This window comes from Trichoplusia ni, chromosome 28, assembly GCF_003590095.1.
Source record: "Trichoplusia ni isolate ovarian cell line Hi5 chromosome 28, tn1, whole genome shotgun sequence".
Taxonomy (NCBI): domain Eukaryota; kingdom Metazoa; phylum Arthropoda; class Insecta; order Lepidoptera; family Noctuidae; genus Trichoplusia; species Trichoplusia ni.
This window is the reverse complement of record NC_039505.1, coordinates 487,265-502,257: the sequence shown is the minus strand read 5'-3', so window position 1 is coordinate 502,257 and position 14,993 is coordinate 487,265. Positions and strand designations below refer to the sequence as shown.

The 14,993-nt window shown below is 36.2% G+C and overlaps 3 protein-coding genes across 4 annotated transcripts; 1 reads left to right on the top strand and 2 right to left on the bottom strand.

Moving 5' to 3' along the window:
- The first annotated feature begins 4,953 nt into the window (after window positions 1-4,953).
- On the top strand, window positions 4,954-6,997 carry LOC113506022 (putative nuclease HARBI1). Of its 2 annotated transcripts, XM_026888885.1 has the most exons (5): window positions 4,954-5,483; window positions 5,580-5,776; window positions 5,884-6,016; window positions 6,101-6,242; window positions 6,324-6,997. In XM_026888885.1, exons 1-5 carry the CDS (start codon window positions 5,265-5,267, stop codon window positions 6,629-6,631), a joined length of 999 nt encoding a protein of 332 aa, XP_026744686.1. In that variant the 5' UTR covers window positions 4,954-5,264; the 3' UTR covers window positions 6,632-6,997. The 2 variants fall into 2 exon arrangements, with proteins under 2 accessions (XP_026744686.1, XP_026744685.1); XM_026888884.1 differs by having other exon boundaries at window positions 5,884-6,242.
- Window positions 6,998-7,257: 260 nt separating this feature from the next.
- LOC113506024 lies at window positions 7,258-8,844 on the bottom strand. Its single transcript, XM_026888886.1, has 4 exons — window positions 8,539-8,844; window positions 8,253-8,447; window positions 8,017-8,158; window positions 7,258-7,729 (listed from the first exon to the last, which is right to left on the bottom strand). Exons 1-4 carry the CDS (start codon window positions 8,758-8,760, stop codon window positions 7,470-7,472), a joined length of 819 nt encoding a protein of 272 aa, XP_026744687.1. The 5' UTR covers window positions 8,761-8,844; the 3' UTR covers window positions 7,258-7,469.
- Window positions 8,845-13,278: 4,434 nt separating this feature from the next.
- Window positions 13,279-14,534, bottom strand: LOC113505994. Its single transcript, XM_026888860.1, has 3 exons — window positions 14,343-14,534; window positions 14,026-14,044; window positions 13,279-13,942 (listed from the first exon to the last, which is right to left on the bottom strand). The coding sequence occupies exons 1-3, from the start codon at window positions 14,411-14,413 to the stop codon at window positions 13,577-13,579; spliced, it is 456 nt and encodes a 151-aa protein (XP_026744661.1). The 5' UTR covers window positions 14,414-14,534; the 3' UTR covers window positions 13,279-13,576.
- Between the last annotated feature and the right edge of the window lie 459 nt (window positions 14,535-14,993).

Below are 14,993 nucleotides of genomic sequence, written 5' to 3'. Positions count from 1 at the left end.
AATATTACTACTTTAATATAGTAAGGATATTATTCACTATAATCTTACTTGCTAGTTATTCAATTTAATTTCTATATTTTCGCTATTAAATTTTATAATATGTGAAAATTTTTCATATGATTTTTCAGATTCTATAAAAATTCACACTAGAAAAAGACAATGTTAAAATTTTATCAACACAAGAATACACGCAAGTTAAAATTCTATTAACAAAAATGTGCTGGGAAATTGGGGAGGAAGTAGAAGGGTACTCACTGTCCAACCGACTTATAAACTAGCACCATCTCTGCTCACCTGCGTTGTTTTACGCGATATCTAACTTATTTATTGGGTTCGAGGATTGCCTTGATAGAGCGCCGTACTGATGTTAAGTAAAAACAACTCTACGTATAGTCACCTCTCGCGAAACACTTTTCTACGTGAGTTTTCCACTTTTCACAGCTTTACACACGCGAAACTTTCGAGAAGGCAACAACCAGCAATCCTACCGGCTGCGCCAGTTAGATTTCGGGAGCGGGAAATTGTCTTTTTAAAAATAGAAATAAAAATTAATATTTAAAGAGACGAAATAAGATTTTATTATTTACGACCCGAGCTCACAGAGTTTGATGTAAGACTGCTTAATTAAAACATATTTATTAATTAATTCTAATACAATAGAAACTTAAGACTATCTTACGGACTATAGTTACAATAACAAGTCGCCCGGGCGGGCCGACTGATAAGAAAAGTGCTGCGTTGGGCTCTACCGCAGCGTGAGAGCTTAAGGCTCTGCTACACTGATGGGTTAGGAATATAACTAGGTTTGGTTTTATTACAAGTCAGAAGCGGGATCAACTGCGAGCCATGTCGGAAAGAAACCGCCGTAAGTATTATGTTTGTATATATTATTCGAACAATTGGATAATAAAAGTAACGTTATATAGCCATGTAGGTGCGCTATGATGTTCTAGCCATGTAGGTGAGCTGTGAAGTATAGCCTTGTAGGTGAGCTGTGAAGTATAGCCATGTGGGTGAGCTGTGAAGTATAGCCATGTAGGTGAGCTGTGAAGTATAGCCATGTAGGTGAGCTGTGAAGTATAGCCATGTAGGTGCGCTGTGAGGTATAGCCATGTAGGTGAGCTGTGAGGTATAGCCATATAGGTGCGCTATGATTATATAGTCATGTAGGTGTGCTATGAAGTGTAGATATGAAGGTAAGCTGTACCGTGAAGCCATATAAGAGCGCCATGCAGTTTAGTTAGCTAATTAAACTTTTTTTAAATTAACCGTATGGAACTGTACACATGCTGTGAAGATAAAACATATTGAAGTAGAATTGTTGCAAGGTAACCAACAAAAGAATAGTCACTATGATACAAAAGTGATGTTTTTGACTTTTTGTAGTGTGTCATACTGCGTACTGCAAATTGAGTACTGTGCGGCATAAGGATTAGTCGTGTAGCTGGCTATCCTAGAATGAGATTTGTGCAAATGTGAAATGGAATATTGCTGTAGTGTACTTAGATAAGTAGTTTTAGAGGTTTTGTAACTGGACTTCAGTAGCTACGTAGCTATAGCTATGTACTAAATTTATTCATAGTTGCACATAGTGTCTAATAATCTAAATGAGTTGAGTTTGGATGTGAAGCGCTTTGGAAAATGCATTCCAGGTGACTGTAAGGAAAGCTTTACTCCCGAACGTCCTGCAAGGCGGTGCCGGCGTAGAAGGTCCTCATCTAGTGAAGAGGAAGAGATTCCCGCGAAGGTTAAACGAGTAGCTGGTGGAGGTCTAACAGCCGATGACTTAATGAAGATCGTTGCAGCACTTCAGGACGGTCCTAGTAAGAATTTAAATACTAATAATGTTGTTCCGGAGTTTGATCCAAATAACAGGTCACAAGATGTTGAGCGCTGGTTAAGGAAAGTCAATGAATGTGCTGCTATATACAATTGGGATGAAAAACAAACTATTCATTATTCATTACAAAAATTGTCTGGATTAGCTAAAAAATGGTATGAGTCCCTTCCAACGCTCAATTTCTCGTGGCAAGAGTGGCAGTATAAAATGAGAAAAGCTTTTCCAACGGAAGAGAATTACGGAAAGCTGTTGGAAGAGATGCTAAGCCGTAGGTCTTGTAATGATGAGACTCTGAGAGACTATTTTTACGATAAGCTTTCTTTACTAAGTAGATGTGATATAGGTGGACGTAAGGCAGTCGATTGCATTATATTTGGCATCACTGATATTTCAGTTCGTAATGGAGCACAAGCTCTTAAATGTAGCGAACCGGAGGATTTGTTGAATTATCTAGCATCCCAGCAATTGACTCAGACTAAAGATAGCTCACGAACATCAACTTCTAATAATACCTCCTTTAAAAAGCGCGATTTTCGAGGCACGAGTAACAGTCAAAATAGGAATTCCTCTAACAGGGGTAGTGATCTAACATGTTTCAATTGTCAAGAGCGTGGACATTCATACAGCAATTGTACTAAGCCCATTGTAACATGTGTTAAATGTGGTCGTGTTGGTCACAATTATGATGATTGCAATAGAAAACCTTTAATTTCCCATAATAACGGTACCAAAAATGAACAATCCACTGACAAAAACGTCCTGAAAATAATGTCTAGTGTAGAAGCAAACTTTATAAAAGAAACTTTACATAAAAAACCTGAGGTGACAGTTGATAATAATGAAGATTTTTTAAATACCAAAACCCTTCTCTCAGCAAATGACTCAACCGTTAGTCATAGTAAATATTACAAAACAATTTGCGTGAATGATAGTATGTTTGATGCTTTTATTGATTTTGGTAGCGACTGTAGTCTTATTAAGTATTCAGTAGCCAGGTTCCTTACACTTAATGAGAGAGTTGATAATTTGCCTACAATAAGAGGATTTGGCAATTCTATTGTCCAACCAAAACTCCACACATCTGTGAGAGTTAGAGTAGATGAAGTAGAAATCGAGTTAGATGTTTTGGCTGTTGATGACTCATTTTTACCCGCGGCATTACTGATAGGTCAGAACTTTACCGAATTACCATCTGTAACGGTTATGAAGGATAATGAAAGATTATTTTTCTATCACTCGCCATCGGAAAAATTCCGTGATGAAACTTTAGTCAATCTGTTTGTTGAAGGGGACACCACTATTATAAAGGGAGGATTACTTGGGGTTTATTGCAAGGAGAGCTTTTCGGGTGACGTTTATTTTGGTGGAAGTTCAAGAATGCGCCCTAATCAGGAATATCATCTTCACCAAGGCTGTTTCAAAGTTAGGGATAAGCGAGCCGTTATGTTCGTTACATCGTTAACCACAATTCCCCTGATATTTAAGGCTGACACACTAATAGCTCGCGTAACGCCCGTACAAGAGACAAAAGCCATGATAATTAATACTAACGTTTGTGAGCAGATGGTACCTATTGACTTAACAGATATAAAAGTAGGACCAAGCGTTGATAAGACTATTTTAACAAGGTTGCATAACCTAATACCTCAATTTAGATCTTGTTTCGCTCAAAATCTTAGTGAGTTGGGATGTTCAAAAGTCACTGAAATGAACATAGAATTAAATGACAAAGCTCCTGTTGTTTACCGTCCCTATCGATTATCGCACCCCGAACGACAGAAAGTTAGAGAAATTGTAGATGAATTAATTAAGAATGACATAATTCAAGAATCCGAGTCTAGTTACGCAAGTCCAATACTAATAGTCAAAAAGAAAAATGGAGAATCACGACTATGTGTTGATTATCGCGCCCTAAATAATAAGACCATTAAAGATAGATACCCGTTGCCACTGATCGATGATCAAATTTCTGGTTTGAGTGGTAATAAATACTTCATTACACTGGATTTGGCATCGGGTTACTATCAAATACCAGTGGGGAAAGAAAGTCGCCATTTAACAGCATTTGTCACTCCAGACGGCCACTACGAATTTAAGCGTATGCCTTTTGGTTTGGCAAATGCCCCAGCAGTATTTTAGAAAATGATCAATAAGTTATTAGGTCAACGTAGATTCGACTCTGCTCTTGCTTATATGGACGACCTCCTTATCCCATCAACTACGATCGATGATGGTTTTCAAAAGCTAAAAGATGTCTTAGAACTTATTCATGATGCTGGCCTTACCCTTAAGTTGTCGAAATGTAGATTTTTTGATGAAACCATTGAATATTTAGGTTACGATGTCTCAGCGGAGGGTATCAAACCCAGCGAAAGAAAGATTGAAGCGGTAAAAAAGTTTCCGGTACCGACCAATGTCCATGAACTGCGTCAATTTCTTGGTCTCGCCAGTTATTTTAGGAGATTTGTTAAGGGTTTCGGAGAAATCGCTAGGCCTCTTACCCAGCTATTGAAAAAGGAAGTCTCTTGGCAATGGACTCCAGATCAGTTAAACTCCTTCACGGAACTTAAATCTCGGCTCATAGAACGCCCATTACTAGCTTTATATAACCCCAACTTAGAAACGGAGTTACACACTGATGCAAGTTCTTTAGGGTTAGGCGGCATTCTATTGCAGTGGCAGTCCAGTCCACGTGTACTGAAACCAGTGCATATTTTAGTAGGCAGACCACGCCAGAAGAAAAATATCTTCATTCTTATGAGCTCGAAACTCTGGCCGTTGTTTGCTCTTTGAAAAAGTTTCGTCCATATCTCTTTGGTCTCAAATTTACCGTATATGCCGACTGTAATGCTTTAAGGACTACGCTAACCAAGAGAGACTTGATTCCCAGAATAGCGCGATGGTGGTTGCAAATTAGTGACTTCGATTTCAGTATAGAATATCGTCCTGGGTGTCGCATGAACCACGTTGATGCCCTCTGCAGAAACCCGTCATCTAGTAAGAATTTGTCAAATTTTGTAAACACTTTAAATATTACTACCAATAATTGGATACTTTCGCTACAAATTGCCGATCCCGAACTACAGCGCATAATTCGAATCTTAAAGCCAGGGGGCTTACTCTTGATTTCAATTCCGATCGGTCGACATTGGAATTGTGACGTTTCGCACTCTTGAGTTCGATGCTAGCGCCACATTGGTTTGAAATTGCGTGTTTATTATGGGGAACTAATTGAAATCGGACTGGGCGCTAAACGGTACTCTTGAGTTTATTTTGACAGCTGCTTATTGCGCCAATATTACGGTGGGATTGAATGTTGATTGTGATTTTTCCAATTACTAAAGAGTAACTTTTAAGACATTGTTTTGTGTTTTACGTGGTTTTCTTTCGATAAAAAGTGTTTAATACGGCACGATTAGCGGTAATGTACAGTGTTTCGTTAAATTCCCATAAAAAACAACTGAAACAAAGACGAGATGAGCGTCGGATGATGCGTTATACGGAGAAAGCGTTTTCGATGAATGAAAACGAGTTTAAAGCCAATTATAGGGTGAGCAAGGATTTGTTTCACGAAATATTCGAAAACATAAAGCCTTTTATGCAATCCCCTAAGAGAAGAAGTGATTTATTACCAAAATATAAGGTAAGTAAATAAGTTCCATTTGATGCATGACCTAGCAATGTTATCATGACATTTGTTTACAAGATCAATAGCTTAATAAGTACTTATTTCTCATAGGTTTTAGTGGCATTGTCCTTTTATGCTACTGGGAGTTACCAAAGGCTAGTTGGAGGCAGTTATGGGACCCTAATGAGTCAGCAATCTACTTCTCGTTCTATTCGAGAGGTAACAGCAGCTCTTAACCATCCCTTAATACAAAGGAAATGGATTAAGTTTCCTCAAACTCGTCGTGAAAGAGATGCTGTAAAACTGAGGTAGGTAATGAGAAATACCCAACTCATTTATTGAACTTAATAATGTTTTATGTTCAAAGTGCATTGATTTTACAATAGCAGTAACTATGTAACATGTCTTGTTTCAGATTTTTTGAAAAATTCAGTATACCATCTGTTATAGGATGCATTGATGGCACTCATATAGCCATAATTAGACCATCAGAAAATGAAGAGAGATTTTTTAATCGCAAACATTTTCATTCAAGAAATGTTATGATTGTTAGTCAATATTTTTGGTTATTACTGAATTGTAATTCATTGCTTATGAAATTAGTTAAATATCTTTGTTTTATATATTTTCAGATAGCTGATTCAGACTTAAGAATACTGTCAGTAGATGCTTCATTTGGAGGAGCATCACATGATAGTTTCGTCTGGAATCAGCATCCGGTGAAACAACATTTAATTGAATTAAATAATAATGGGGAAACTGTATTTTTACTAGGCAAGTAAATTATTTAAATAGTTAATCTGAGATTGTAGTTTTGTTGATTGTGAATACATTTTAAGTTATTTTACTTTGCAGGTGATTCCGGGTATGCCCAGAGGGAATACATGATGACACCTATTGTAGATGCTCATCAAGGGTCCCCTGAGGAATATTACACCAAGTTACACTGCACTGCACGGAATACCGTAGAACGTACCATTGGTGTCCTCAAAAACAGGTGGCGGTGCTTAATCGGGCATAGGGTTCTACATTATCATCCTGATGTAGCAGCCAAAATAATTAATGCTTGTTGTGTTTTACACAACATGTGTATCAATAGGATTTATTTTGACCAAGATGAGCAGCATATACAGCAGAATATGGGAATGATTACCCAACTGTAACTTCTCAAGACTCAACTAGCAGCACAGCTGCTGAACTAAGACAAGGCATCGAAAAGCGAAATGTTTTAGTTCAGCAGTTGTGGGCAAGCAGAAGGTAGCCTAAAACTTTATAAGGTTCTCATCGTACCTTATAAAGGTTTTTACATATAATAGTCAAACAGCAGGCAATGCTTAATTTTAAATTACTAACAAAAGGTGAAACAATACAGTATGCAGCACAATGTCTACCTCTAAATTTGCATTTGCCTATAGATTCTTACGTTTTAAGGGCCCTTTTTATACAACAGATTAAGTAGAAAGCTAAGTAGGTAGGTTTATAATATATTATTATAGGTGTAAAAGCATTGTTTCAAACTATTTTTGCATGGTAGTATTAAAATAAAATTAGATTAAAATATATGCTATACTATATAATATATGCATCATTAACAATAATTATTTATATTTCCGTAGTGTCCTACTTTTAATAACAATTGATATTTTTTTGCAAAACATTATTAAATAGGTAAAATAAGAACTTTTTAGAATGTAAGTCATTATTGTAAATGTTGTTCTTCAAGAAATAAATTAGCAATTTCTAAGAAAACAACCATTAATAAAATAAATCTTTTAATTACCTACTATAACCTAATCTATACCTTATACATTTATTTTAGAGACAACAGCTGGCAGCGTTTTAGGAAGAACTTTTTGTATATTTTTTATGAACATTTTGCTTGATTAGGAACTTATTGGGAATCTTCATTTAACTAGCATGTTTAGTATTTTTACGGTTTAATACATAAAAAAAAATCTTAGGGAGGTCTTTGCTGAAAAAAAATTTGTTAAGATGCCTTTCTTAAGATTCTGGCATTTTTCTGGCTACGTCTGAAATTGCTGTAGCTATAGATGTAAAAGCCCTTGCAATATTGCCAATTTGTTGCGACAGTTGAATTAATGCTTGGGCTGTTGTCATTTCGGCTTCAATCCGCCGCTCTTCCATCATGGCAAACCGTTCCATCGTCACTGTATCCTGCCTCTGAGTTAAAGACCGGCGTCGCCGTCGTGGAAGATAGTTACTCAACAGTGGCGTAGTCGGTAGTGGCGTGGTCACAGGTACTGAAATATATATAAAAAAAATAGAAACTCCATAAATTTACTCAAGTAGTGTCAAACTGTTGTTACAAAAAACAAGTCCTTATGCCATAGCTCGTAACGTGATAAGTGCCAAACCACTTCAAATGTTACACACTTAAGTTGGGTTGCGTGACTGACTAAAGGTATTTGGAGTGTATCCTTTTCTTGAATACAAATCACAACTATGCAAAGGTTTATTTTAGTATACTCTTTGAATAGGAAAGAAAAATACAAAATTAGCACTAGAATCATATCGCGTCAAGACTTACTTATGGTTTCTGGTATTATTTCACTATGTGATGTGCCAAGTATAGGGGAAACATGCACCGGTTGCTCGAACTGCATTTCCATGACGTCATGGTGGCTTACCTCTTCTTCAACAACCTGTGGTTCTGTACCAACAGATCTCGGCTGAAACAATAAAATGATATGTTGTTGTTATTTCATAAATAAAATATAATGTATTAAATAAATATCACAGTTGTGTTAAATTTTATAGACATACCAATTCAGGAAATGGATTGACTGCCAAGCTTGAGTTGCCAGTCCCAAACTCTTGTCCACCCATCACTGCCACCACCCTTTTATCTAGAGCAGATAATGTTGGCAAGTTGTCTACTGTCCCACCACCAGTGCGCTTCATTGAAGATGAGAGTTGTGCGCACTGTTTCTTCAAACGACATTTCTTCTCAGCCCAATACTAAAACATGCATTAATGTTAATGAAATTACTTGCTATTTAATTACTGCCTGATAATAGTGATTCTAATGTCTAATTGATTTTTTTAATACCTTAGCCCAGCCTTGACCATCTTTATTAGCACCTCCAATAGAATTCAAGGAGGTTGCCAAGCTTGCCCATTTTCGCTTCGTTTCCAATTTGGCTTGAGTGGTCCGAAGCAAGCCTTTGGCTATGCCTGGATTTTGCTCCAGGAATTCCACCAAACATTTTATTTGAGAATACGTTGGTCGATTCGTCATTTTAGCTAAAATTGGAATACTTTTATTAACCATGTATCAGGTAATAATTACAATATTTTACTGATGAATAATTAAAAACGTTTATCTATACAGCAATACAGTAAAATTGTATGTTTACTTACCACTTCTTTAAAATTGTAATTTAATCTATTTAAGTAACTTAACGGACACAAATTATTTTAATAATAAAAGGAACTTAATGCAATTTTAATGTTCCAACTAACTCGCACTCCACTCACAGTACCACATCAAATTAAAATTTGGTAACTTTACGCGCCACTTGATATTTTTTAAACAGTGTAGGCAACGATTCTTCCGCATACAGCCAAAGCCGTGGTTGATTTAATAATGTTATTTTTTTTTACACCCAATGCATTGGAAACATTAAAATTATTTAAATTAACAATTATTTATATCACATATTATAAATCAGTTTTGTTATTAAAAAGATATAGCATTTTAAAGACCTATTACCGGTTAATCGTCAAGACTTGAACAACACTCGAGCGGCCCGCAACGTAGCTAACTTCACTTCTAACAAAACAATCTCGGGGCAATCCCGATTTCAATCCAATGCTGACAATATTGTATTCAAGAGTACCGGATCACGTGACTGCAAAATTGACATTGGAATCGCATTGGTTTTGGATTGGAATTAAAATTAGCTTGAAGAGTAAAACCCCAGGTATGGATGAAGAGAGTTCGGACATAAAAAAACATTATACTATTAAAAATCATACCTTATTCCGGAAGATGGGCGAGGATTTGAGATTAGTTATTCCCAAGAATGCTGGGTGGCAGATTTGTAAGGCCAACCATGACGATATAGGTCATTTTGGCTTTGCTAAAACCCTGGAACGTATTCAGCAACAATACTGGTTCCCCAAGCTGCGGCGTTTCGTAAAAAAGTATGTGGCAGCTTGCATTGACTGCGCCTACAATAAAGATAACGCAGGAAGGGAACGTACGGGGTTTCTTCATCCTATTGAAAAGGTAGAGCAACCCTTCCACACTCTACACTTAGATCACTTAGGACCATTCGTTAGGAGCAAGTCCGGTAACTCTTACATCTTAACCATAGTAGATGCGTTCACAAAATATCTGTTCGCTAGGTCAGTTAAAGATACAAAAACTAAAAATGTCATTAAAACACTAGATAATTTATTCAATGACTTCGGTATTCCTACCAGAATTATATCGGACAGGGGTACAGCTTTCACGTCAGGATCTTTCAAAGAATTTTGTAGTAGTAGAGGGATTAAACATGTGCTCAACGCAGTTGCTTGTCCCAGGGCGAATGGTCAGGCAGAAAGATTTAATCAAACTACCCTTAGATCTTAAGCAACTCAAAACTCTAGTAAAGACGAACGCATCTGGGACCAGCAGCTGGGGAGAGTACAATGGGGTATAAACAACACCGTTAATGCAACAACAAAGAGAAGCGCATCAGAGCTGTTGTTTGGCGTTAAGTTAAAGGGTCCAATTGAGAATATGCTATTAGTTGATGCTATTACGGATACAGAAAATAGACAAGACCCATTAGATAATTCTTGCTCGTCAACATCTGCAAATATTGATGAAATTAGGCACGAGGCTACAATTAACATTAATGAAAGTCAAAAACGCCAAAAGCAATTATACGATTCTAAAAGAGTTCCCGCTAAGTCATACATGGTCGGTGATTTAGTAAAAATAACAAAAGTCAGTTACAACAATGCCGGAAAAAGCAAAAAATTAATGCCCAAATTCATTGGTCCCTTCAAAGTAATAAAATGTTTAGGAAACGACCGGTATGAAATTGTTAATATCCCAGGCTTCAACACCAAACGATATGACAGTATCGTAGCAGCTGATAGAATGCGTCCTTGGATCCATTTTCAAGCGTTATCATTGAACAAATCTTCTGGTTCTGAATCCAGCTCCTCAGAGTCTGATCTAGATGCAAATTCTGAAAAATAAATGAATATTGTGTATGCATGTTGTTATAAAAATTACACAGGATGTAATTATGGTTCTGATTCTATAAGAAATGTTATATATTGTAAAATTAAGTTATGAGTTATAATTTATATGTTATGAATTAATTACTTACCATGTACGAGTGTTGTGATTTATTGCGTGCTCCAGAGATAGCACGCCGTTGGATGGCCGAGTGTTGTGATTTATTTCGAAAGATTAATAAAACTTAAAATTGTTGATTCTAATGTATGTAATTTGTAATTAAGCTTACCGGAAGTATTGCAATTATTTGATGAATTGTCAAATCTTGTGGATGTGATAATTAAATAATTAATTATTTGTAGATTACTTTATATATTATGTTAAATTCAGAAATACTATTCAATCAAACATTTCGAAATATCAAATTTAAATAATGATGATACTCCCGGAAGTTGTTAGAATATTATACGAGGCTAGAAGTTGTATTGATTAAAATAGGGTAGTTTAGTTGTTAAATCATTGTGGGTTTGGTGAAGCAGTCTTATTCTAATGATGGTCAAGTGAACACCGGGGAGTTTAATTTGTATAGCCTGTAGAGACGGATTAGTGTTAAAGTGATTGTGAAGAAAGAAATAAATACATTGCTGTACATCAAGGTTTGGTTTTATTACATAGGTATAAAACATATTCAGTGTTTAAAAGATTTCAATCATTTATGTATTTACAGTAGTAAATAAGTATTACGAAGGTACATACCTGAGCTATTTACACTAAATACTTCTTCTTCGTCCTCTTTTTAAAAGATTTTCAAAATGTCCACCACCTTGCTCGGTACACATTATTGCACGTTTTCTTAAGTTAATTTTTAATTTGTTAAGCACTTCAGTTTCACTTTTCACTTTAACAAACGCGAGTTCAATTTTATGTTTGAGGTCATTTATACTGGTTGCTTCGTTTACATACACTAGCGATTTTATTCGACCCCACAAAAAAAAGTCCAACGGTGTTAGATCGGCAGATCTGGGAGGCCACGGTATAGGTCCTCTACGTCCAATCCAATGAGAGCCATACTCCGCATCAAGATGCCGTCGAACGTTCCACGTGAAATGCGCGGGAGCTCCATCATGTTGGTAAAACACGGGTCGTCGTAACAACGAGAGAGGGACCTCCTCCAATAACTGGGGCAATATCTCTTGCAAGAAGTGTAGGTAGGTATCTCCAGTCAACCTCGGTAAAAACACAGGGCCGAGTGTGTACCTACAACTCCCGCCCACACGTTCACGGAGAACCTGTGCTGAAATGAGTCTACACGACATGCATGTGGATTTTCGTGCCTCCACAAATGCATGTTATGTTGGTTGTAAATACCAACTCGTGTGAAGGTGCTCTCGTCCGTCCAGATGATGTTTCGTTGCCAGTTTTCCAACAACCATCTACAAAATTGCAGTCGTGGCAAGTAGTCAGTCGGCATTAGCTCCTGACAACGTCGTAGATGGAAGGGGTGTTCGCCATCAGCACGTAACGTTCTCCACACGTACATGTGGCTGCAGTCAAACAACGACGCTGCTTCCCTCGTGCTGCTCTCTGGATGTTCATCGAAATAATCGAGAATGTTTTCCTGCAAACGAGTAGAGCGCACATTCGTCCCTCTATCCAAGGCCGTGTTAGGACGAAACGTACCGAAGTCCCTCAGGCGCTGAGTTGCACCTAGCATTGTCCTGGCGCTCACTCTGGTACCATGTCGTTCATTGAAGACTCGACACGCTAACTCCACATTATCGTCGCAACGAGCCAGTGTCCTCACCATCTCAGTACACTGGATATTGCTGTACCGGAAAGCCATCGCGCGCGTAAACAACAACAACAAAATTCCGTAATTCACTTGTCGGTTGCCGGCGAATGACTAATTTGGCGGCACGTGCGCCGGTGGCATATCAAACAAAAGCGGGAACTCAAAGGGCTAAGTCAGTAAATTATTGCATCTCGCTCTTTCATATTGATTTAGCGTTTGCAAAAAACGTACCTATGATTTTCTAATATTTTGTCATTTCTCTACAAAATATTGTGAATGCGGAATTACAAATTCAGTAATGCATTTAAAAAAGCTTTATTGCTTTGAGATAAGTTTGAAATTTCCTAAAATGATGTTTTTATTTAACTAGCTTAAATGTAAAAACCTACGTGTGTGTGTAGGTAAGGATAGAAATGATATTGTTATTTTTACCAAGGAACTTATACCCTAACTGGAATGATGACGGGCACACAAAAAACGTTCCGAAGAGTAAAGCCACATCAGTGGATGTTATCTCTTTCTAATAATGTATCCATGCAGACGCTGCGGATATTAGGACAATGTGGAAAACATGACAAGTTTGAAAGATATTTAGATTAAGAACCCGTGGCTTACTGTTATTTATCCATGATTAATTGGATTTTAATGCGGTAGGACATTAAGAAAATATTTTTTTTAAATTAAAAACTAATGACAAAATGAAAAATTAATAGTAGATCAGATAATATCAATATAGTTTATTCATTACCTCTTTTAAAATCTCTTTTTATTTTTTTGAATAAAAAACGACTCCCGCTGTAAGGAATTTAATCCTTGTGTCGCGGGGGGTTTTACAAACATACAAATCACATGCACAAAATATTGAGAATGAGATATTTCTGTGTGCAGGGTATACATGAATATACTTTTACTAATCTTAGAAATATTGTCAATCAAAAATTTCGAATCAAATAACACCTGTTTAGTAAAAGTGAGTTCGATCTAGGAATAAACATCTAGGCACCACAATATGCACTGCTTCTGCCACTGTCCACCCTATTGTCGGTTTGTACAGTTTCTAGTTTAGTCTAAGGTGAAAATAAAAGTAAAAACGACTAGGTTATTTGAATATTTTATTTAACAAATCATACTGTTACTGTTACTGAAGTTATTAACTAACACACTTTCTACTTCTTCAAAATTAGAACACTTTTTCTTCATAATATTTAAGGCAGATTTGAGGTTATTAATTTTACTATCCCGCCTCTTCAAGCGCTGAGATAGTAATTTTACTTTATATTGAAGGATTTTCTTCTCGGCAACTACATTTTCAAAATCTTGTTCTTGTCGGGCTTTCTTAAATGGAGGTTCCATTGAAGTGCCTGGGGTTGGCTCCAAATTTTCTTTTCCCTGAATTATCAAACAATTATAGAATTTGAATAATTGCCAAATTATAATTGCAACAAAATATCTGGTTTCATTTGAATCACTATCGAAAGGACACTTAAAAATTAATACCTTGTTAACATCCTGTAGGTTTCGTTTTTGAGCCCGTTTTAAAATAATGTTGCTCAAAACATTAATGCGCTTTTCTGGTGGAACTTCCTGAAAATAAATGTTTTGTAAATGGTTTGTATAGCAGTATCCCTTATTTAATATCTTTATAACTTAACATGTAAGAATCATAGTACAGCCGTTCACAATTGTATTATTGTTGGCCAAATAGGCACAAAATGTATAGTTAAGCTGTTGCTGGATTTTTAAATTCTACATTATATATTTATAAATATATGTAATTGCATTTACTGCTACCTTTACATTTGTCATAGATTGGTTAGTTCTAAGTAATCAGATTTGTTGTTACCCTACTGTTAGTATAATGTAAACAAAGGCAAAAACTCACCTAAAAAATGAAGATCCACAACCAGCATACGCTTCCCGATTACACCACTTTATACAGCAAGTTTTCACCATGTTGTACTAACAATTTCTAAGTTGATTAATTTGCAACAAGCAGAAATACGACTTCAACGCACTAGAGTATCAGCCATATTGTTTTTAGGACGCCATCATGGGTTGCCATACTTATTTTAAAAGTTACTACCAATTACAATTATTTTTACAATTTATTTTTTTCGTAACAGTATTATTGAATGAAATGTTAAAATAATTATATTTTAAATTAATACTTTAATTAAGGTAAGGTTTGGTAGCAGGTTTCATGCGTGTTCATCAGCCAACAAGCTAAAAAACTTCTACTATTACGGAGTTTAAAAACTACTCTTTTTTTTATTACTACCACTGACATGACACTGGCGTTGCAAGAAAGAGACACAATCCACCGTTGTCGTTGTCCTGCGCGGAGTATTTTTCCCTCTGACATTTAGTGATGCAATTTAAACTCTATGCGTGAGTCTTAAAGTAATATTTAGATTATTCAATTTCATGCGTAAGCATTACATATTTATAAGTTCCTTGATTTTTACAAATTCGGTTGTGCAGTTAAGTAAGACGTATTGCTTGGAAATAAAGACTAATCTTTCTTAAATTAAAT

Excerpts from the sequence above, each read along its gene's own strand:
- LOC113506022 (XM_026888884.1), top strand. The coding sequence starts at position 5,265 with ATGTACAGTGTTTCGTTAAATTCCCATAAAAAACAACTGAAACAAAGA. Across the intron at positions 5,484-5,579 it reads ATTTATTACCAAAATATAAG|GTTTTAGTGGCATTGTCCTT; the intron begins GTAAGTAAATAA and ends TATTTCTCATAG. Across the intron at positions 6,243-6,323 it reads GGAAACTGTATTTTTACTAG|GTGATTCCGGGTATGCCCAG; the intron begins GCAAGTAAATTA and ends TTTACTTTGCAG.
- LOC113506024 (XM_026888886.1), bottom strand. The coding sequence starts at position 8,760 with ATGGTTAATAAAAGTATTCCAATTTTAGCTAAAATGACGAATCGACCA. Across the intron at positions 8,159-8,252 it reads TCAATCCATTTCCTGAATTG|CCGAGATCTGTTGGTACAGA; the intron begins GTATGTCTATAA and ends TTATTGTTTCAG. Across the intron at positions 7,730-8,016 it reads AATAATACCAGAAACCATAA|TACCTGTGACCACGCCACTA; the intron begins GTAAGTCTTGAC and ends TATATATTTCAG.
- LOC113505994 (XM_026888860.1), bottom strand. The coding sequence starts at position 14,413 with ATGGTGAAAACTTGCTGTATAAAGTGGTGTAATCGGGAAGCGTATGCT.